We start from the raw sequence: 23,201 nt of genomic DNA, 5'->3' as shown, positions 1-23,201 counted from the left end.
TGACCTCCATTCTGCTTTGACAGACCCCACTGACTGCAGTGTTAGGGAGACTGATGCTACATAATATCTTTATTTAGTGATTGCTGGCTTAAAAACTGCCCCGAGAGCTTGATGAACTCTTTAGTTACACGTGTTGATAGTTAAGGCAGGGGAGGGCAAGATGTTGACTGTGTGGTCACTTTCCCATCACTAAAGCAGTGACTGTAGTGCTCTAATTCTCTACAACATGTAAAACAACCCCCCACCAAGCAGGCTATTTTCCATGTTGGAAACGTAGTGGTAGAACTGCTAGCCTGAGAGAGGACATGAAAGACCAGTTTGTATCCTGCAACCAAAATTCAAAGCCACGATTTTGGGAAACATGTAGATGTGATTTTCCTCAAAGACTCAAACAATTCTGCTCTTATTTAATGGCAAGCTAGCCTCTGCACCCCCTGCTCTCTGTATGGGGACAGCTTAGTATTTCAGACCGTTGCAAGTCAGTAAGTTTTCAAGCAGCTGAAAAAAAAATAGTTCCTTTCCTTTCACCTAGCTGACACTCACAACAAGTCCTGTGCGAATACATGACAGTACAAAGTTTAAGTGACTGCTACAAGGGGATATTAGAAAAGCTGCACCGTTTAAAAAAAATATATACATTAAGATAAAGGTCTGATCTCAGCACACTGGCACCCTTGGCAAACGCGGTATTTGGCCAGCTCAAATGTTCTAACAGAAGATCTCAACCTTGTATTGCTGTTATGTGCCATGTTATATGACACCTGAGATGGCTGTAGTAAGATGAGGCCCTGAAACATAACCTCTTGTGTCAGAGGCCCAGTCTGAGGCCTGAAGCCTGAACCAAAGTACTTCCAGGCATTGCTAAGCAAAAGCTGGGCTGTGAGCCAGAGGCAGGCCTCAGTCACAGAAGTGGTGAGAAGAACTTGTGCCAAGATGACATCAGGACACTCCACAGACATAACAAGGCACAGGCAGGTACATCTTAAAGACAGGACAGCATGATGGATAGATCTGTTTGTCTGGAACATGATCAAAGGAGGAGACAGCACCCTAATGAGCCAAGGGGCTGTACCTCAGTACGTCAGGAGGGATGAGTAATCTGTCCTGTAACTGTATAAAAGTAGGTCCCGGAGTGTGCATCTTTGCCCAGCCTAGGGGGCAGTGGAGTGTCCCGCCACTGACTGAGCTGTGTCTATTGCCAGGAGGCACATATTTGTAGTACATCCTGTAGAGTCTATAGGAAACTATTACTGTGCTTCATTTGACAATAAACCTGGCCGACGTGCCTTTGTACCTTACTAGAGTCTGTGGTCTTTGGGGGTTCTCTCGGGGTTTGCTGTGTCAGCTATCTGCACAGGGCTGGGGCAGCACACAGAGGGAACATGCACACAGCCGACTGTTATCATCATCGAACAAGATCAGAGCACCACACCGGTAGCTACTGACAACAATGGCATGGTGGTAACTCTTATCAGCCGTTTCATTCAGCATGGGTATGTTGTGATAAACACTTCAATTTTACTATATGTAGCAAAGTATGTAAAAAGTATCTTTCCTAATTTATTCTGAAATAGCCAGTTAACTTAAAACAGCAGCATCTGGTGCTGTGATTAGTGCCTAGAGCATGGAGTTTGAAGTATCTTAAAGGCTGGAAGGTTATCTTTTGGGCATTACAGGCAGCCCTCGACTTATGACAAACAGCACAATGTTTATAAATTGTCACGTTTTGACTTAACACTCAATCTGACGTTCCTATGGGAAATTCAAGTTCTGATGTTTTCAACTTAAGATGCGATTTTCAGGAACTCACTGTGTCATAAGTCTGAGGATTGCCTGTATTTTATCTGTACCCTTGTGGCGCTGGGAGCCAGGACTCTTCAGACCTAATCCTGCCACTGACTATTGCAGGGGTAAATCACACAGCCTCTTCGTTGCAGTTTCCATATCTGTTTGAAATGTGTACCACGTTCATCTCAGTGAGAGCTAGAGAGCTTCAAATCAGAATGTGCCATCCAGAGGGGATTTCCATTACAACCTCTCTATGCATGCAACTAAGCAGAAACCATTTTAACTACAGGTATAGAATTCCTACTAGTATCTCAACAGACATTTATCATTCTACAGTAACAAGTGCCAGGCATCTGGGTGCTATAAGGTATTAAAAGCAGGCGTGAAAAGTTGTGGCATTTCCTTTGAAGTAAAATTTAAGATTTTATTCCCTGTATGCTTTTTCAAAGAAGATGACATTAATGTATCCTAAATATAATAAAATATTAAACAGGATCATTTAACAATGGTAGGGTTAGTGGTAGCAAATGCAGATCACCACCAGCCTCTGAGAAAAGCAGGCTCGTATTTGTTACATTTCCAAGCTCTGTTTTTAAAATCTCTCATTGTTCTGTGGGTGATAAGGAAATGCAGCCCCTGCCTGAGTCTTAATTTACTTTCCAGCAAGAGATCTATTACAATATCCGCATCCATGTTGAAACACCAGCCCATATACAAGTTTGGATACAGCAAACACCTGTTGCCTTTTCTATTAAGAATGTGGAATCACTTACTATCCTAGAGCAAGTTTGCTTTGCTGACAAAACTTCGCAGCAGTGGTGAGTCTGATACTTTCTTTTCAGGCTGATTTTCAGAGGCCGTGCAAGTGAATGATTACGTTTTAGTGGGGCTCGTTCCTATGAGTTATTGTTTTAGAGCACTGCACAGTGGAAGAGGTTTTATAAAATTAACTCTGAAAGAAGCTGGATTCGTACACAAGTCCCAGCTCCATGACAGCAATAAAATGCCTTGCTCCTTTGGCTACCCATTGAAGTCGCTGGGAAGGCAGGTTTGGGGGAATTGGATCTGTCTCACATTGCAGCTGAAACCCATTCTTCACGCTGACCTCGCTTCTTCCTGTCAAGATTTGGTTACCTTGCAATAACTGACGTGACAAGTGGCCCTGTGGCGCTACCATTTGTGATGCCATCAACGCCTGCAGCAGAAATACAGAATCCTTGATTCAGCAACGAAGCTGAATAGATAGTTCAGCAAAAAGGTTGTTTATCTTTAAGGCTGATCCCGTAGCAAATCACCTCTGCAGGCCTCCAGGCTTTTACACTGCCCATTTCTCCTTAATGCAGCTGCTGTAACACATTACTCCGTAGCTTCGTTTCTGTCTGTAGCACAATGGAGACATTCTGCTTCCCTGGAGCCCTGCCTTCCTGTTGTTTACATCCTCCTCTCCTGTCTTTAGCCACTGACTGGGGTGTCAATATTCACTGTCCTGTCCGTCCAATTTAGAGCCCAGTGCTTCACTTACTACTTGGACACAGTGCTTACCACCAGAATCAAGGGCACGACTCGGGGTAGTTTTAGGGCCTCAGGCCTTGGATTTTAGAGTGTTCAGGAAAGAGACCTGCTTTACCCTGCTGTACAGAGCAACACACGTGCTACAATAAAACACATGCAGCTGCAGAGGCTATTTGTATTTGGAGGACAAAAGGTAAAATTATTTTCCTTACCAGACACTTTATTTTTAAGGGCTAGTTGCAGGTCTGTGATCACAATCAAATACGTTTCTGCCTTTGATCCCTCATTAGAGAGAGATTCCTGTATTTTTTTTCCCACAGCTCTACTGCTCCAACTGTGGGCAAATAAACTAGAAACTGGAGGAGGATCATAAAATAATCCAGTTAAGGTGTTGACTGATTGAAGCAGAGCAGTAAGATAGCTACGTAGCTTTTGCTGTTCTCTCAGCACAGAATGCATCACAGAAAGCTTTAACAGTGAAATACAGCTATGCTATAAGAACACACCCAGAACAACCCAAACATTACAACTGTCTATTTGCATGTGTGTATGGTGAGGGTTTCTAGCAACTTGTCTGGAGAAACAGATTCTGCAAGAGCAAAGGGCCTTGAGTTAGGTCTGGCTTGAACTTTGGTTTCTAAAAAAAAAAAAAAAGGCACTTTGCTTCTTGTACTTGCTTCTGATTTCCTCCAGCAACTATAGATTTATTGTACAAATTCTCAGTCGCGGGATAGTAAATGAATACAAATAAAATGATTTAATTGCAGCTACAGTAAAGTTTGCACTATATACACAATGTTCATTGTTTATGGTATTGTCAGGAGGCCATGCATTGTTTTATTGCACATATAAAGTGTACAAAGATTCATGAAATTCTCTTTTTAGCCATACAGGTTAAGACTGCATAAAAAAAGCCGTATTACAAAATATTTAGCGCTATTTACAGCCAACGTTAAAAGCAAATACTGAAAGTCACTACTAGGAGAAAACCAAATTTTAATGATGAAAAAAAACAGGATTTGTCAAAATAATAATTACAAAGCTTCATGTTGCCACATATACATTGTAAAAAAAATACTCAGGAACCTGCATTTTACCCCTCGATGCAGCAATCATTTATATAGTCAATTTTTGAATGCTTTTAAAGTTTGATATACTCTGAGTTGAAAACCTATTTTCTTTACATTGTTCATGCTATTTGACAAAACAGGTATTTGTGCAGCTCTGTAAAATATTAAAATACATTTTAATTTAGTGTTAAAGTGCACAATACATTTTATAGGAAACCATATACTAGCTGCCAGTCAAAATTGCAATGTAAGTCAATGTTCCCTCTATAGAACAAAAGCTTTTGCTTTGGTTGGAATAACTGAATATTCCATGCATACTGTATGTGTCATTATATTGTCCTTGAGTTCACATCCCCTCCCCCAACAGATTGTTGTCAATGTGTACCATAATCTGTGATGTCAAAAATACAAGGTCTGCATTCAAACACTATATATTCAGGATTAAAAATATAATTCATTGGAATACTGGTGGTTTTTTAAATGCAGTGTCTTTCTGTGTCCACATTCTTTCAAACAAATTGTTATTTCTCTCTCCATAGCCTCTTTCTCTATTTAATTTGCCCTCTACATTGTCTCACTTTTGCATTTCAAACTCTCCTTTCTTAAATGTAACATGGACCCCTAACAGCCATCCTTTTTACCACATGCAACTTCCCTGTCTTGTTTGCCTAAATTACTTACATCACTAGATTTCCATACCAAAAAAATGGATGTTTAAAAGGTTGTGAAAATCACTGTGCTAGAACTTTTCTACCTAAAATACTTGTCTGACAAGGACTGAACAATAACTTAAGCTTTAAAACATACTTTTGAAATGAAAAGTAACGAAAAAAACTTTATTTCCTACTGCTGAATTGGGACAAGGGGTCTGAACCTGCAAACATTCACTACAGGGCAGTGTGCGTAGTAAGATGAGAAATCCCACGGAAGGACATTAGCTACAATGAGACCACTCACAGTAGTAAGCCCTGCAATCTGCAGTCCATATTTGAAGGATCAGGCCTTTACAACTGCCTAAAACAACTGTAATGAAATTATATTTTCTTTTTTTAAAAAATACCAAACATATATTTGACTCTCTAGAAAACTTTGTTTTCACATTTCTTGTGCTATTTTTTATTTGTTCCATAGTGCTGTATCCTTTTAAGATTACCCGAGTACAGTGCAAAATTATATTTCAAGACACGTGATGCTAATGCACATCAGTTATTTTGTTGTAATAAAAGTTTAATGTCTTGTGCATAGTAAAATAAGTATCAATCAAAAATATTTGTTCACATTTATGTTTTCAAGTTTAATCTTTCCTTTTTTTTTTAATAACAGCTATATACAAATAAAAAGGTGTGCTTCTCTTTAGTTCAACCAATTTCATCTAATGGGGGGTGGAGGGAAGTGCTGCTGGAATGTTGGAAACTAACTGGAATGCAGAGAAACTATACTAATCTTCCACAAACCCCAACATAAAGAATGCCATCCCAGCTAACAGTTCTTTTCATTAAAGCACCTATTTTTGTTTACTGTTTATCATACATATTAGAAAATACGATTATGGAGATCTAGAATTACTGCACACCAAGTAGAATAAAAAATAACTAAAATTGTATATTAAAATAAAGTGTTTAACCACAAAAAAGCAGTAATAAAATACAGTTTCCTAATTTATATTTTGCATCCAAAGGATGAATAACAACTCACTAATAAATAATATTTATATAAATATTTTATGTCTGAATATTTTTAAAAGGCAATGGCCTGAAGCAACAGCAGAAAAACAAAACATGTTAAAATTCAGATTTAAAAAAAGAAATGAAGATGCTCTTGCTTTAATAAGCTGAACATATTTTGCTGCAAGTGTACTCCACACTTACGTAAGTGGCAGAGAGGTGGCTGTTTTAATGGGTGCTGTACAAATTGAGCTATAAAAGCAGTGAAATGCCAGTTTGCTTTATAAAATGATTATTAGTTTGTAGTTCAATATATACAGATAGTCTGAAAGATTATTTCAGTTCAGAAATGTAGGAATACTCTTTTGGAGCAGAAGGATATTTTTCAATGCACTTTGAAAAGATGAGCAGTGTTTTGATACTTGTATGGCACATTGGAGCTGATTACAGCAGAAATAGTAGTTTCATGTGAATAAAGCTTGCTTCATTGTGGTTACATCTAGTAATGCTTGAACTGTTATGCTCACTTTTACCAAGCCCTTTTCTTCTAGGATGTGATGTGGTAGGCAGAGCTTCTCCTAGAAGAAAAAACAAAAGCGTAAAGATTAGACCACCAAGCTCTTATTGCAAAATCTTGCTTTATGCAAATACAGCTAGAATGCAGTTATCACAACAATCAGGAATCATTTAATTAAAAAATTTTCTATGCCTCTTACAGAAATAATTCTCTTGTTTTGCTGATGGCACACTTGGCCTAGTTTGAGATTTTTAAGTGTTCTGGGTGACTCTAGGGCCAACAGGAAACCATCTTATTCTTACATTTAAAAAAATCCAAAACATTTTAACACTATTAAGATTCGCAGTTAGTTTTCAGCAATCAGTGTGATGGTACATTCATTTAGCATGTAATCACTGTAAAAACACCAACATTACAGGCAATAGTGAGATACTGTGACATGTACCCATTACTTTTAAAAAAAATTCTTGGGGTGAAATCCCAACCCTACTGAAATCAAAGGAAGTTTTGCCACTGAATTCAATAGTGTCAGGTTTTCATCCTGGAACATAAACCGTGAACAGCAGTGATTATAATCAACAGACTGAAACATGAACAACAACATTTTACATTTAATGGAATGATTTTCCAAATGATTCCAAAGTTCTTTACAAATTTACGTTGATGTACAAAGGGATCACTTTGTCCATCAATGGAACGGAGCAGCCACTGTCAGAGGTGAAACCTACCAGCGCTACATCAGAACAAACAAACTGCTAGGCTATTATTTTGACTCTAACGGTAGATAATACCAGATCTTTCAGAAGGATGTGCAAGAAACCCCAGATTGAACCATTATGGAATAGCCTGCCAAAGGGGAAGTTTATTCCTAATCCCCATCTGTTGGTGGCTGGTTTATGTTTTCTAAAATAGTGTTTTCACTAATACAGTTGTGGATATTCCCATTTATAGAAAAATCTAATTCTCTTTGTCATCCTGCTAAACTCTGATATCTAATGGCAATGAGTTCTATAGGTTAATTATGCAAAAAACGATTTCCTTTTATTAGCTTTAAATGTGCAGTTTTTTTAATGTCCTCTTTCTTTTAGAATGTGAGATAAGGTAAAAAGGAGCATTTGATTTATCTTCTCTATACCATGCATTATTGTCTCTGCCTCTGCCGTCTCTTGCCATATTCATCACCTCTTTAAATTAAACAGTCCCAATCTTTTGAATCTCTCTTCTTTTGGTAGCCTTTCCCCTTCTCTAATCCTTTCTAGTCCTGAATAGAATATGGCATACCTTATACAATAATGATGTAATATTTTCTATCCCACTACTTATGCATCTAAATTTTGTTTCCTTTATTTAATTTTTTTTCCCCAGTGATAACTGGATTTTTTCCCAAGTCACAGTTCAGTTAGAACCCAATAATTTGTCTAAATGGCAGAAAATATTTCTTCAAATTCACATGGCCCTGACCTTGTTAACCATGAGAACTTTATCTGCCATTGTGCTTTACCTAGCTTGGATAGGTCCCTCTGAAGTTCCTCATGGTCATCTCTAGCTTTGACTAGCCTAAATAATTCTCTAATTCTGCAAAATTTGCCACCTCACTGTTCATTCTCAGTTAACTGATAAATATATTAAACCATACAGGTCCTAGTATGGGTCTGTTTGGCACCCCACTGTTAACTTCTGGACACGATAAACTGACCATTTATTCCTACCCTTCCTTTTCTGTCATAGCCTGCTTCCAATCCATGACAGTACACTCTCTCCCTCACTCTAAGACCACTTACTTTCCTTAATAAGCTCATGTGTGGAATTTGGCCTAAACTCTTACAGAAAATGCCACCAGAATGTTAATGAACACAAGAGTTCGGGACCTCAATTATATAATCAAAATGGCATCTCCAAAAATAATAAAATACTCTAGGCTTTGGTTCTATACTGTCTCAGAGGAAAAAGTACCACAATACAACTTCATGTAACACAGAGGTTTTTCCTTAGAGGCCTTCTATCCAAGCTGTGTCTCAACCAGACTAGGCTTAGCTTGAGGTTGATTAATCATGGCACAAGGCTGTGCATCTACAGGCCATAAATACCCCAATATAAATATATTTAGTTGCCTAGTTTAAAACAAGATAAAAATCAAACTCTGCATTCTACGTGTCAAATATAGGACAAAAAGGGAGATCCAGAATCTGTTCAAAATTATTACATCTGCCACTGGCACTATAACTGATCTTTAAATGTAGAAGTGCAAGTATTTTTGACTTGTAACTTGTATCTTACTTGTGGCATGTGGTTATACTTCTATATCTAGGAGCATACCATATTTTGGTTTCTCTTATCAAATTCACTTGAAATTATTTGAGAAATGTAGGCTTCAAGATTGTGAGGTTGAGTGTGTCTGTGGTACAGATATACCCCATGTCCTACAGCAAAGGTGCTGCAAGGTTCTGGCAGTCTGCTCAAGCTGGTTTATACTTTGGCTATTATCTTCTCTTCAGTGTGTTAGCTTTTGACATTATAATTCATCACTGAATTCACTGCTGTAATGAAGCACAGTATATCTAATCAACAGTTCTGGCACGTATTAATGTTATGAATACACCTCTACCTGATATAACGCGACCCGATATAACACGAATTCAGATATAACGCGGTAAAGCACGCCAGAGGATCAAAGCAAGTTCAATATAATGCAGTTTCACCTATAACGCAGTAAGATTTTTTGGCTCCTGAGGTCAGTGTTATATTGGGGTAGAGGTGTATCTTTGATGAGAGTGAAAGGGACTTAACTGAAATCATACAAACAATCTCAGTGGGGCCAATCTTGTGTGACTGTGAGGTACTGCAGACCCCCAAAGTGCTTCTGCTTCCTCATTAAGGGACATTTCTTTCTGGAGAGATGTACAGAGACCTTGTAAGGCTTAAAATTCTTCCTTTAGATGCAAACTGTCATGTAACTTGATGTATGATTGGTAGTGGACTAACTAAACGATAAAAATGTTTTCAGTTTCAAACACAAGACAAAAACAAAGGTTGTCTTCACTTTTGGTAATATAAGGTTTATTCAAATATGTCTAATAGTTAAGGAACTGTGGTCAATCTAATGTCTCAAGAAACACCTGCTCATAATGTCCTCGGTTTTAGAATCTCTAGGAATAAAATATTCTGATCTGTTATTTTCAGATAAAGAAGTCTTTACATTCTATACTGAATATGTTTTAAAGTCAGATGAAATTTCAAGTTTTTTCTACTCCCACTGGATACGGCCCTCCTCTCACCAGATAGGGATTGGGCTAAGAAAACCCAACGAAAAGGTGGTATGTATGAGTTTCCTGTCTGAATATTGATCTTTTCATTATCCTTACATTTTCAGATATGAAATTACTGTATATTAAATTATTGGACACTGAAGTGAATATTCGAAAACCAAAGGAAAACAGTTACAAGCCTTTGGTAAGAGACTACGGGACAACACTAAAAAAAAATCACTGCTGGTATTTGTAAGTTTGAATGCATTCATAAACTATGTTTGTCCCAAATCACTTCTATTGAAGCCAAATCCGTATCAAACACAGTTCAGTTTAAAGAGATTTACACCTCACACTTGATTTTTATTGCAAAACTTACTGTTCATCTAGCCACCTATGTCAGTCAGAACTTTTGTTTTACCTATTGATTTTTCATGGCTGCAGTGTTGATTGTCTTACAATTAATCACAAAGAGTAATTACAATGAGTAAATGAGTTCAGTCATCCATTTTAAACCACAAAAACCTCCCCAATATAACTTTGCTTTCTCTTTAAAGAAAATGAATTAACCAGTCCAAAATCTAATATAATATTCTAGTCGAGTATAAAACCAGTACCTACAAGCTCTATTCTCAAATAAAGCAATTTTTTTAAGGACCCATAAAAAAGCAGACACTAGGTTTAATTTCTAGTTTTTAAAGCATAAATAGGTCATACAAAGGAAGACAGTATTTTGTAACCAGCATGTTCACTTTCCCCATAATACATCTCCCTGTCCATAAGCTCTTGCTAAGTTCCCTTATCTTTTTCACATGCTTGAAGGCTTCTACATTACCAACAAGAAAACAATGGACAATGCAAAGTTATAAAGAACAAACCAATGAACAAACACAAGGGTTATGTGTTCTGACAAATATCCCAGAACAGTTATTGGATCCTGTAGCATCCTATACAAAGAACACACTCCTTTCACCTCATCGTTTTCATAACTAACTCAATTCTCTTGTTCACCTCAATAAAGAGTCTACGTGCTGAGCTTTACATTCCAGGTTTTTACATTGCTCCCACTATCTAGCACAACCTTCCTACCCAAATCCTTTTCTGAATCCCTGTTCTTTTCAAATCACAGCTCAACAACATTCTATAACTTTTTTTTTAAGAGATGCCTCAAATCTTACTAAGAGCATTATCCAAACTCCAAGGAAGTCAGTAGGAGCCTTTCCAAAGACTTCAATGGGCTTTAGATCAGATTCCAACCCTCCCAATTACCCACATTCAATCATTCTCCCTGAAACTTGGCCACTTCCTCTTCTCTTCTCCTCTGGCCCACCACGGCTGCAAGTGCTACCTCTAAGACACAAGGAATGCACTTATCTTACAGCTGTCAAACAATGAGATGACAGAAACTCACTATATTATATAACAATATTGCAAAACTTTTATAGAATTCAGCATTTCTAGGCACTAGACCTCAGCTATGGAGGAACTCGCCCATCACTACAGTAAGATTTTAGGCAACTGACAGATTCTTCAAACATCTTTTCCACTTTTGGAAGTGAGTTCTCTCCATCTTAAACTGACATCATAACACCAGTGTAACTTCACTAACTTCAACTCAGCGTATGATTAATCTCTCAGTAGTTTAATGAAGTCAATGAAGTTATGTCAATGCAAAAACAGTGTGAGAGAGATGGAGTTGGGCACTACGTTTCCAACACCAGTGATGGTCTCTGCAGAATCTGTCAGTCAATACAGAGGAAGGACCACCCACAACACCACACATATCCTGGTGAATTACCCAGGATCTAAGGTCTGCTTCTGCTTCTAATAAACTCAGTGGAATGAGTGAGACACCTAATCATTGCAACCAGGCTAACCACATTCTAAATTTAAATTAATCTTAATTTAAAAAGACAGATATAATTTTGACTGTTATTTTCAAATTTATGTCAAAGGAAGGAACAAACGTCTTTCAGTAAAAAATGAGGCAAAATGTAACAGTACAGAGAGAAGAGAGTCTGAGTCAGTAGGCTGCATCACACAGCTACCAGCAGTGAAATAAGGCGAGAAGACAAAGTTGTAGGTATAGCCACAAATGCAAACGCTATCCTCAGAAAGCAAAGAATCCTGTGGCACCTTATAGACTAACAGACGTTTTGCAGCATGAGCTTTCATGGGTGAATTCACCCACGAAAGCTCATGCTGCAAAACGTCTGTTAGTCTATAAGGTGCCACAGGATTCTTTGCTGCTTTTACAGATCCAGACTAACACGGCTACCCCTCTGATACTTGCTATCCTCAGAGTAATCTTCTAGCCACGGAACAAGATGGGTGATTTAGCTGGGGTGAAGTAAAAACAGGAAAATGACAGGAAGCAACAATAGGAGGATTCAGTATGAACTTGGCACTTAAACATATCTCTATTTTCTTTGACATTAGTTGCCTTAAAGTCAAGGCTATTGTGGGAATTGGACTAATCTAGGCTAATCGACAACTTCAAGGCAATTAAAATACAAGTGTCTGTTACTAAGGGAGTGACTGTGGCCACTGAATCAGGCAGGCACATCATAAAGTGATTTGATTTGATTTGCAGATGTTAACGTTCAGGACCCAGCTATATTTGCCAGCAAAAAATGAAGAGTGAATGAAATTTTGCAATGTGGCAAGTGCTATTCTCTGCTCCTTTTGTTTCTTCCCCACATTTGTAGACATAAGATTTCAGAAAAACTGAACTATTCTGAAAATGTTGCAACGTGTAGCTTCTTAGAGACTCCAAATAAGAAAATGAATCTCATGTTTTCCACGTAAATAATTGGAGTCAAGTATTTTGAAATGTAAATCATCATTACAACAAAGAGGACTAAAAGAGTTTAAAACAAAAACCTTTCAAATACTTTTTATAGTTTTATATACTATAGATCAGTGGTTCTCAACCAGGGGTCCGAGGACCCTTGGGGGGGCCGTGAGCAGGTTTCAGGGGGGCCGCCAAGCAGGGCCAGCATTAGACTCACTAGGGCCCAGAGCAGAAAGCCGATGCCCTGCCACATGGGGTTGAAGCCTGGGGCTTGAGCCCTGCCAGCCGAGGCTGAAGCCGAAGCTGAAGCCTGAGCAACTTAGCTTTGCAGGGGCTCCTGTGGCACGAACCCCCACAGGCAATTGCCCTGCTTGCTGCCACCCTAACGCCAGCCCTTGATTTTATATGCAAAAAACCCATTGTTGTGACACAGGTGGGCTTTAAAGTATTTATAGGATTCATAGATTCAAGGACTGGAAGGGACCTTGAGGGATCATCGATGTGGGGGGCGGGGGCTCAGAAAGAAAAAGGCTGAGAACCCCTGCTCTAGATATTACTTTTCATGTTTATACCTTTCCTTGTTCGTATCTCAGCATCACTGACAATAACTGTACATCTCTGGGAACACTGGGTTGCAACAGATGGAGCACAGGAACTAAAATCATTGGTTTGGTGTGTGTGTGTATAAGTGGCTTTTAAAAACCTCACAGTGACAGATTAGTGTCCTTTCACATACATAGGGCCTGATTTTAAGCAGCAGATTTCACGTATGCATGTGCAATATTACATTCATTATTAACAGCATTTGCAGTTGCTGTCAATAAGCAACCTCAGTGTTATGAACTGCACCTGTAATTAATTGTAGGCACAAATATTTTCAGAAACAAAATTTTACATCTCCAACTCAGAAGGCTTGGCGGGGGCCTTTTACAAATCAGGATCTTCAAATTCCAGGGACATTCCTTGCCATATTATTTTAAAATAGATCAAATATTTTGCCTAAATACTTGACAATTTCACTTTAATATTCTAAGAACACAACAGCCTTAAGCTAATAGGAGAGTTAATTCCAAAACCCTAATAATGATAGATAAGTATATTAAATAGCAAAAGAAATTCAAATACACCAGAATCTCACATGTCAGTATTCAGATTTGTGAGATGAGAGCTAGTGAATAAGAATTGCATTTTTTATTGTACATAAAGTGGAATGGATTAAAAAATCCCTATTGTGCAACTCTCTTCTTTCTACCTAACACTCAGATCATGTATTAAAATATGAGAGAATGAAATAATTGCTAAGAGTCTACTAAAAAATTATGCTTGACTCCTGCAATCTTAATTTCTATACATGGAAGTGGTGCTAGTTTTTAATGAGTAAAATGCCAAGGACATTTCCTTTTCAGGCAACATTGCAGAGATAGGCAGTGATGTCATTATAGCTTTTGGAACAGAAAAATAGGATTTCACCTTTATTCGCTAAGGGCCTGATCCAGCTGCCATTAAATCAATGGCGATCTTACCAATGACCTCAATAGGAGCTGGATCATGTCCAAAAGCATCTCCAACTAGTAAAGCTTTCAGAATACCTCTATGAAGTGAAGAGGCAGCTGAGATGGTATTACACTGCATGCTACCCGAACAGATGCCTTTTAAGTACTTTCAGTGCTAGGACAATGCCACATATTCTATCTACAGACTTTTGGCTTGTCAGAAAAAAACAAAATATTTATGAACTGGATTGTAACTGTATGTTAAATTAAGCAATTGCTATTATTTGTATGGAGGTACAGACCAGATGACCTAATATACAGTAAATCTGAGTAGCTGCAACCTTGGAACAGATTACAAAGAGTTCTGAAATTTCCTGATGAGCATCCTGTCATTGCAATGGGAAAACCCCTGGTATCAATGGGAAGAACATGTAGAAGGAGCAGATATAAAATCACAATCTGTAAATGGGATATGTGGGCATATCACAGCACACGCTGCTTTTAACATAGGGGGCAGATATTCAGCACCTAAAAAGCAGAGTGCACCAAGTCTATGTAGATGAATTCCCATTATGGAGAATAGCCCTAAGGTGGAGAAACACTATAATTTCCAACGTTCGGAGTGGTGGGTATTCTGAGTACAATACTATGAGGAACAGCATAGGGACAGACTTCTGAAGCACTCTGAAGAAGATGCATCAGATATGTATTGTATCTTTAAGCCATTTTCACCCTTTATTCCTCAATTCAGGTGGGGATACTTGACTTGTAAGAGAAGGGCAGTCCGTTCTGTTTCACTTTTGCATTATGCTGAGATTTATAATCTACAGAAACATTACAGTCTTTATTATGTGGAAGCTGAAGGTATATTTTACTCAGCCTTGATGTATAGTGATCAAATGTCTATAATAATGTTATATATTATCATTAACAACTGTGGAAAAGAGGAGTCTGGTACTGTAGGTCTAACAAATGAATGTTTGGAGAACAACAACGTAGGCTTTGTCTTCACTAGAAATGCTACAGCTGCATTGCTGTAGTACTTCAGTGTAGACCAGGGGTAGGCAACCTATGGCATGCGTGCCGAAGGCGGCACATTAACTGAATTTCAGTGGCACTCTCACTGCCCGGGTCCTGGCCACCGGTCTGGGAGGCTCTGCATTTTAATTTAATTTTAAATGAAGCTTCTTAAACATTTTAAAAAACATATTTACTTTACATACAACAATAGTTTAGTTATATATTATAGACTTATAGAAAGAGACCTTCTAAAAATGTTAAAATGTATTACTGGCACGCAAAACCTTAAATTAGAGTGAATAAATGAAGATTCGGCACACCACTTCTGAAAGGTTGCCGACCCATGGTGTAGACACTCACTACAGTGATGGGAGGGGTTCTTCTGTGACTGTAGTTAATCCGCTTCTTAAGAGGCAATAGCTAAGTCAAGGGAAGAATTCTTCTGTTGACTTCACATAGTCTATACCAGGGTTGAGGGTTTAGCTATGTTGCTCAGGGATGTGGATTTTTCATACCCCTGAGCAACGTCTCTGGGTTGACCTACCTCTCCAGTGTAGAGCTGACCTTAGTTATAGTTACAAACCCTAAGAGGAATTCCTAAATGAGTATATTTATGTATTCAGGGGATTGGTATACTTAGGTTAGCTAAACTGATATTTTAGTGACATAATTTATGTTTACATTTCATAATATGAAATAATTAGCATGTATATAAAGCTTTTCATCTGTAGATCTCAAAGTGAAGGGAAAACAACTAAATAAACATCTCTACATATTGTTAAAGAAGTCTTCTCAGATGTGTTACAGAATATTATCATCCCTGTTTTTATAAATGAGGAAACAGATAAGAATATTATGTAACTTGCCCAATGTCACAGAAAGAATCAGTGGCAGAGACAGTGACAAAGCCTAGGTCTGCCAGTACCCACTCCCTGCACCATGTTGTCTCCATTACCTTCATCCTGAAAGACCCTGAGTTCCCTTACAAATTCTGAGTTCTTTGTAATTTGGCATGGAACGTGGAATGTATTTAAAAACGGACAGCAACACTACACAGTTTGACAGGGAAAGAGAAGATTACTGTTTCCAAAAGAAACTGGAGAAAAAAATTTAGGGGGATTGTAATGACCACAAACTGGACTTTGACCAAAACACCAGAGTAAACACTCACTCTTACAACAAGTGCTAAGGACCATGGTTTCTATTCTTCATTTGGAAGATGGCACCTCTAACAAACATAACACATACTCAAAGAGAATACCGCCATCTTCTGAAATGCCGGTATCACTTCCTTCAGCACCTGGGTGTTCCTTGGGTTCTCACCTCCAAACACTGACCAGGCTCAGTGCTGCTTAAGATCTGATGAGACCACAGCCCAAAATGGTATAGATGCAGTTTACTGCATCTCCACAATCTGTGAGCAACCCAGGCAGTGTGGAAGGAAACAAGCTGCAAAATCAAGATACATGTATGCATTTAAGCTAGGGTTGGGGACGTGAGGGGCGGGTTTCCCTCTACAATCAATTCAAGATTCTGCTACCTCTAGTCAAGAAATTAATAGAGAGGTTACAGGGGGTGGAAGTTTGTGAGACAAAGGAAGGAAATTAAAGTACCTGTAATGTGTCAGAGATAAAGCAGAAAGTTTGTATGCACATGCAAACAGGTTATGCTGTTAGCGCATTCCAGTGATAAGTTATGTACATCAAGACTATAAAAAGTATGTGGAAAAGACAAAAGCCTATTAGATCCCAGGAGCGAAAGGTAGAAGTTGATTGTGGGGTTTTCTCCCCGAGGGCCAGCAGAGTGTCAACAGTCTTTCGAATGTGACGAATATCCGACTGCAGGATGTCATACGGAGAGCAGAGGTCAGCCTATCCCGAAGGGCAGCCATTAGAACAGAAAAAAACAGTGCATAAAATTAAAAATACAAAAAGATAGAGTTTGATAAAGTATTACAGTATTCTATTACGAGTATAAATATGTAGGAATATATTGTTTCTTTCAATTATTCCCTTAATTTACTACATGCACCATCTTACTTTTGTTTCCTCTAAATAATTAAGCTATCAAACAATATCGAAACACTAGCACAAATATACAGTGCAAGCTAAGAGCTCTATCCTGCAAACCTTTATAGATGTAGGGCCATTCAATCACTTAATCACTTAAACGGAACTAATTGCATGATTAAGATTTTGCAAGAACAGGCCCCTATAAAAGCAAGAAAGTTCTCTTAGCAGTTGAGACAAACCATGATACTGAAATCTCAGGAAAACACACTAAAAAATAAATTGTTATGAATATATATACAATTGTTTACCTAACATCACATGCACCTTAAAATCTGGTGATTAAATTGTTTACTTTGGCTGGTACTCTGGGATGAAAATTGAAAGAAACAGAAATGATACTGATTAGTTTAAGAAAATTTCCAAACTAAGGAGTTTACGGCTCCTTATTTAAAATTTTAAAATTAAAAACGTGAAGCTAGGCTATTCATACATTTTTGGAAGATATAAATGCCCATATGTAGCTATTTAAATTGGAATACAAACATCCAAGCAACTTGTTGCATTAAGAAAATTGTACTGAGCAATGATATTCCCGATAAGCAGGTATGATATTCGTTTATCATTACACAAAATGAAACCCAAAGTGCACACTGATCATTTTAAATTTTGGAAGATGAAAACAATATGATGTGTATTTTTACTCCAATCTCCTTTACACACAAACGCACTATCAATACTCAACTCAATGTATACATGTAAGTAAGAGTATCATTAAAAAAAATTAAGTTGTGTAAGATATAGGAAAGACAGAACCCCATTTCAGAAGTAAGTTCCAACTTGTTCTGGGCCAACTATATTCAGCTATTAAAGGAAAAGAATTCCTACTATATAATAATAAAACATGAAAAATCTGCAGGCTTAGCGGTCTAAAATACTTTAATGCTATCAAGCTTCACAATGTAGTCTTAATTAATTATTAAATTTTCAAAAGCATTGAAGAGCTCTTCTACTCTGAGAAATGACTATGCAGAATTTCTGTAGGGAAACTTGTCTACAGAACTTGCCCCACAGAATCCATGGTTATTGCGTATCAAAAGTTTCTAGAGCAAATTTGCTAGTAGAGAGTTGGGTTTTTTTTCTAATCTTCAGGCTTGCACTTTCAACCTGGGATCATAAAGTCAATCTGGGATCTTTCCTCTCTGCAAATCATCATCAGTAATAAAGGTGTTGCTCAGGCCTTCAGTTACACCTATGACAGCTCAGTAAATATCAGTAGGTTTGCACTGATGTCACTGATTGAAACTTAGGTCATGTCTGCACTACGGGGACAATACTGGCATAGCTATGGTGCTGTAGGCTTATGCCTAAGCTCATAGTGTAGATGCAGCCTATACTGATGGAAAGGTTATTTCTGACAGAGCAGAAACACTATCTCGCTGAGCAATGGTAGTTAGGTCGACAGAAGCATTCTTCTGTTGACCTTGCTGCATCTACGCTGGGGGTTAGGTACACAAAGCTAAATCACTCAGAGGTGTGGATTTTTCACACCCCCTGAGAGATGTAGCTATGTCAACCTAAATTTTATGTGCAAACCAGGCCTCAGTAAGCAACTGTGGTGATGAGATACAAGAAGGAAGAGAATTCACCTCGTTCTCTCTTACCATTGCTGGCTCTAACTTTCACAGGAGTAGAAAGCTGTAAAAACTTAATTTTGTTACTCAAGCAATCAATGCAATACTGAATATACACAAAGAAAAGATCTGATTAGTGATGGTGGAGCCATTTTTATACAGTCACTTTTCAGAGTAGAAGCATGCTTCTAACTCCAGATTCAAATGTCATATAAATCCCAAAGGAACAGTACTTGAATTTAGAAAAAAAGAGGGACACACACAGAGTTTAAAACCAATACTAAGTTTCATTTGTAAATCTGAATTAAAATATCAGATTTAAAGAAATATAAAATCCACAGACTTGTGAACTTGAAATGCTCATTTTTGAGCACAGAACCTGATAAAACCAAAATCTCACTAACGCAGATATGAAATATATGTTTTACCGAAGACACTAATAAAACTAATAAACATTGTATTAGCTTTTTAATAGAGTACAACAGACTAATTTCATACTTGTCAAAAACATACCCAATTAAAAAAAACCCCAAAATATTTTGAAGCTAAATTAATGTAATTTCATATAATTTTAAACAAGGATGTTGCTTTTTTTTTTTTTTATGGCAATAGACACCTTTGGAGCACACTGGAAAGAAGTAATTTCAGAGTTACTAAAGAATGAAAGCAGCTGGTAATAGGTCTAATTTTACAGACAGTGAGGAATTTGCTGACCAGAGACTTGCTAATGGAAGAGTATTCAAGAAAAGAAATCATGCAGAAGTTGCCAAAGCATGCAAAGGGAATTTCCTACAAGAACTGCTGTTTAGTGTTTAAACTGGTGAAATCAGACCAAGCCTGAGAAGAGCCTGACTATTCTGCAAATTTATTTGCTCTATAAGTGTTTGAATATGCAAAGTAAATACTTCTCAAATTAGTAAATATTTCAAGCATGATAGACCATTTTCCCCTGCTGGTACTAGGTAGAATCTTTCATATTATAGATGCCATCTAGTGCTTCTGAACAGGAGCTCAGGATACAATATTCTCTTTCTTTTCAATAACTAAATATAGTATTTCCACCTAAGTTATCACAATTTTAGTGACTATGATGTGAATTTGATATGAAACTAAAATACTAAAATGAAACAATCATATAGCTAAAGGGTACAACATTATGCTTGGATAATCAACAATTTCAAACATTCTGCTCTCCTCATTAAAAGCACGATTAGTAGTAGTAACAACTAAAAATCTAAGCACAGGTATTGTCCCAGTTACTCGTGATTTTTTAAACGTATGTGCAGCTGCATGCCTAAATGGATCATGCAGTTTCCAGATAGAGTAGATAGATATGGAAGCTTAATCACATAACTGGCTGTTTACGTGCACAAGCTCCTCTGATTATTCATGCATCTGCAGTAAATTGCGCAAACAAATCAGGTGCACAGTTTTGAAAACCAAGCCCATAATATTTTAATTCCTAAAAATAAAATCTCAATGGTATGTACTCAGAATTGCATGAAAGAATGCATACTTATGTGTATGTACTATATGATAAATAACTCTAGAGTTTCCTAGGTAGGTAAGATTTTAACAACATACTATACCACAGTCCAAATAGCATATATTGCCTAGCACAGTGGGAAAAATCCATACCTGATATAATTGCATTGCAACTCCATGAAAGTCTCTGGAACAAACTGGTGAGGCAACTGGTCAGAATACGAGTGTGAGTGGAAAACTGGGGGGGTGCAAATATAGCTGTAGCAGTGAAAACAACTAACAGATTGGTTATAAGATCAAACTTTAACAGCAACTAACTGCTGCTTGACACCTGTTCCATTACCTACATCCAACGGCGATGGCAAATTACAATTGCTTGATTCTGCTAAAATGATCAGCTGTGAAATGGTAAACAATTTGCCTTCATTACGTATCAGAGTTAACATCCCATTGAGACTAATGGGGACAGTTTATACTTGTCTCAAAGCTACTGTTTCAAACTGTCTGAAGACTGACAGCCACTACTGCATGGGTTAACATTCACTTCATGTTTTGAAGATTATTTTGCAGTCGTAAAGATACTAGGTAGGCTTAATGTTGTTTTGTTTGTATTAAAGACATCTTACATTCTGGGGCATATTTATGCAACCAATTCCAAAAGAACATTTAAATCTGGATAATAGAACCATAGAAATGTAAGACTGGATGGGACCTAGACAGATCATCTAGTCCAGTTACCACCTGACAGGTGTTTGTCTTTTTCTTAAAAACCTCCAATGATGGAGCTTCTACAATCTCCCTAGGTAATCTGTTCCAGGGCTTTAATACCCTTACAGTTAGGAAGGTTTTCCTAATGTCTAACTTAAATCTCCCTCACTGGAATTTAAGCCCAACATTTCGTGTCCTGCCCTCAGTAGTTAAGGAGAACAATTTATCACCCTTCTCTTTATAACAACCTTTTACATATTTGAAGACTTATGTTCTCCCTCAGTCTTCTCTTTTCCAGACTAAACAAACCTAATTTTTTCAATTTTTCCTCGTATATCATGTTTTCTAAACCTTTTCACCATTTTGGTTGCTCTCCTTTGGACTTTGTTCACGTTGTCCACATCTTTCCCGAAATGTGGTGCTCGGGCCTTGTCAGTACAGAGTAAAGTGGAAGAATTATTTCTTGAGTCTTGCTGACAACACATCCCAGAATGATTTTCGCTTTTTTTGCAACAGTATTACACTGTAAACTCATACTTAGTTTACGATGCAGTAGAACTCCCAGATGCTTTTCTGTAGTACTCCTCCTTAGGCAGTCATTTCCCATTTTGTATGTGTGCAAATGATTGTTCCTTCCTAAGTGTAATACTTTGCACATGTTCTTATTGAATTTCATCCTATTTATTTCAGATCATTTTTATAGTTTCTCAAAATCATTTTGAATTCTAATAGCGTCCTCCAAAGTTCTTGCAACCCCTCCCAGTTTGGTATCTTCCACAAACCTTGTAAGCATACCATCTATGCCATTATCCAAATAATTTATGAAGATAATAGAATAGAACTGGACCCAGGACAGATCCCTGCAGGATCCCACTCAATATGCCTTTCCAGATTGACTGTGAACCATTGATAGGAGTCTCCCTTGTGAAATCTGGTATTTTGTGTACTTTTACCTTATACTATAGGTAGGGCACTACCAAATTCACGGTCTGTTTTGGTCAATTTCATAGGCATAGAATTTTAAAAATCATAAATTTCATGGTTTCAGCTATTTAAAGCTGACATTTCCATGGTGTTGTAAGTGTAAGGATCCTGTCCCAAAAAGGAGGGGTGTGTGTGTGTGTGTGTGTATGGGGCGGGGGTCGCAAGGTTATTGTAAGGGAGGTTGCAGTATTGCTACCCTTACTTCTGTGCTGCTGCTGCTGACGGCGCTGCCTTCAGAGCTGGGCAGCCAGAGAGCAGCGGCTGCTGGCTGGGTGCCCAGCTCTGAAGGCAGTGCAGAATTAAGGATACCAATACTAAGACCCCCCTACAATAGGCTTGCAACCCCCTTTTGCTAAAGTTTACCTTCTTGAAATCCATTGTCTTTATTCTACTGTTTTCCCTCCTACCATTCCTTAGAATTATGAAATCTCTCATTTCATGTTCACTTTCACACAAGCTACCTTTCACCTTCAAATCTCAACCAGTTCCTCCCTATTTGTCAGAATCAAATCTAGAACAGGTTCTCCCCTACTTGCTTTCTCCACACTTCCTGCCATAAAAAGTTGTCTTCAAGGCACTCCATGAACTTGTTGGATAATCTCTGCCCCGCTGTGTTATTTTCCCAACAGATGTCTTGATAGTTGAAGTCACCCATCACTACCCAGTCCTGTGCTTTGGATGAGTTTGTTAGTTGTTCCAAAAAGCCTCATCCATCTCTTCTTCATGATTAGGTGGTCTGTAGGAGACCCCTACCATGGCATCACCCTAGTTTTTTTATCCTTACCCAGAGACTTTCAAAAGGTCTGCCTCCAACTTCTATCTCAATCTCAGTGCAAGCATATACATCTTTGATATAAATGGCTACACCGCCTCCCTTTTTTCTCAGCCTGTCCTTCCTGAATAAGCTCTACCCTTCTATACCGATATTCCAGTCATATGAATTATCTCACCAAGTCTCTGCGATGCCAATTATGTTGTAATTGTGATTATTCATTAGTATTTCTAATTCTTCCTGTATGTTCCCCATATTTCCTGCATTAGTATACACACATCTAAGATATTCATTAGATTTCCCCTCTGCATTCCTTCTGTATCTCTCTTTTGTCCCTGATATGATTATACTACAATCACATTATACATCGAATCCTAGACATATTTTACTTTGTGTCAAGACAAAACTTCCAAATTTGTTGACCTGTAAGTGTCCTTATAATGCTGAGCACTCCTGACAGGCTAAATGCTGTGGGCAGATGACTGAGTACCTCAACAGTATGTTCA

At 37.9% G+C, this 23,201-nt stretch overlaps 1 protein-coding gene across 3 annotated transcripts in view; it reads right to left on the bottom strand.

Annotated features, from left to right (window-relative positions):
* Positions 1 to 4,038: 4,038 nt before the first annotated feature.
* LRCH1 (leucine rich repeats and calponin homology domain containing 1) overlaps positions 4,039 to 23,201 on the bottom strand; it is a 247,150-nt gene continuing 227,987 nt past the window's right edge. For all 3 annotated transcript variants that reach the window (XM_045013584.1, XM_045013603.1, XM_045013592.1), the window contains one exon: positions 4,039 to 6,612. In XM_045013584.1, coding sequence (XP_044869519.1) covers positions 6,499 to 6,612 — 114 coding nt within the window. In that variant the 3' untranslated portion in view covers positions 4,039 to 6,498. The remainder of the gene's footprint in view (positions 6,613 to 23,201) is intronic.

The sequence above is a fragment of the Mauremys mutica genome, chromosome 1, assembly GCF_020497125.1.
Source record: "Mauremys mutica isolate MM-2020 ecotype Southern chromosome 1, ASM2049712v1, whole genome shotgun sequence".
NCBI lineage: Eukaryota > Metazoa > Chordata > Testudines > Geoemydidae > Mauremys > Mauremys mutica.
The sequence above is the reverse complement of the archived record's forward strand: the minus strand, read 5'-3'. Positions and strand labels throughout refer to the sequence as shown.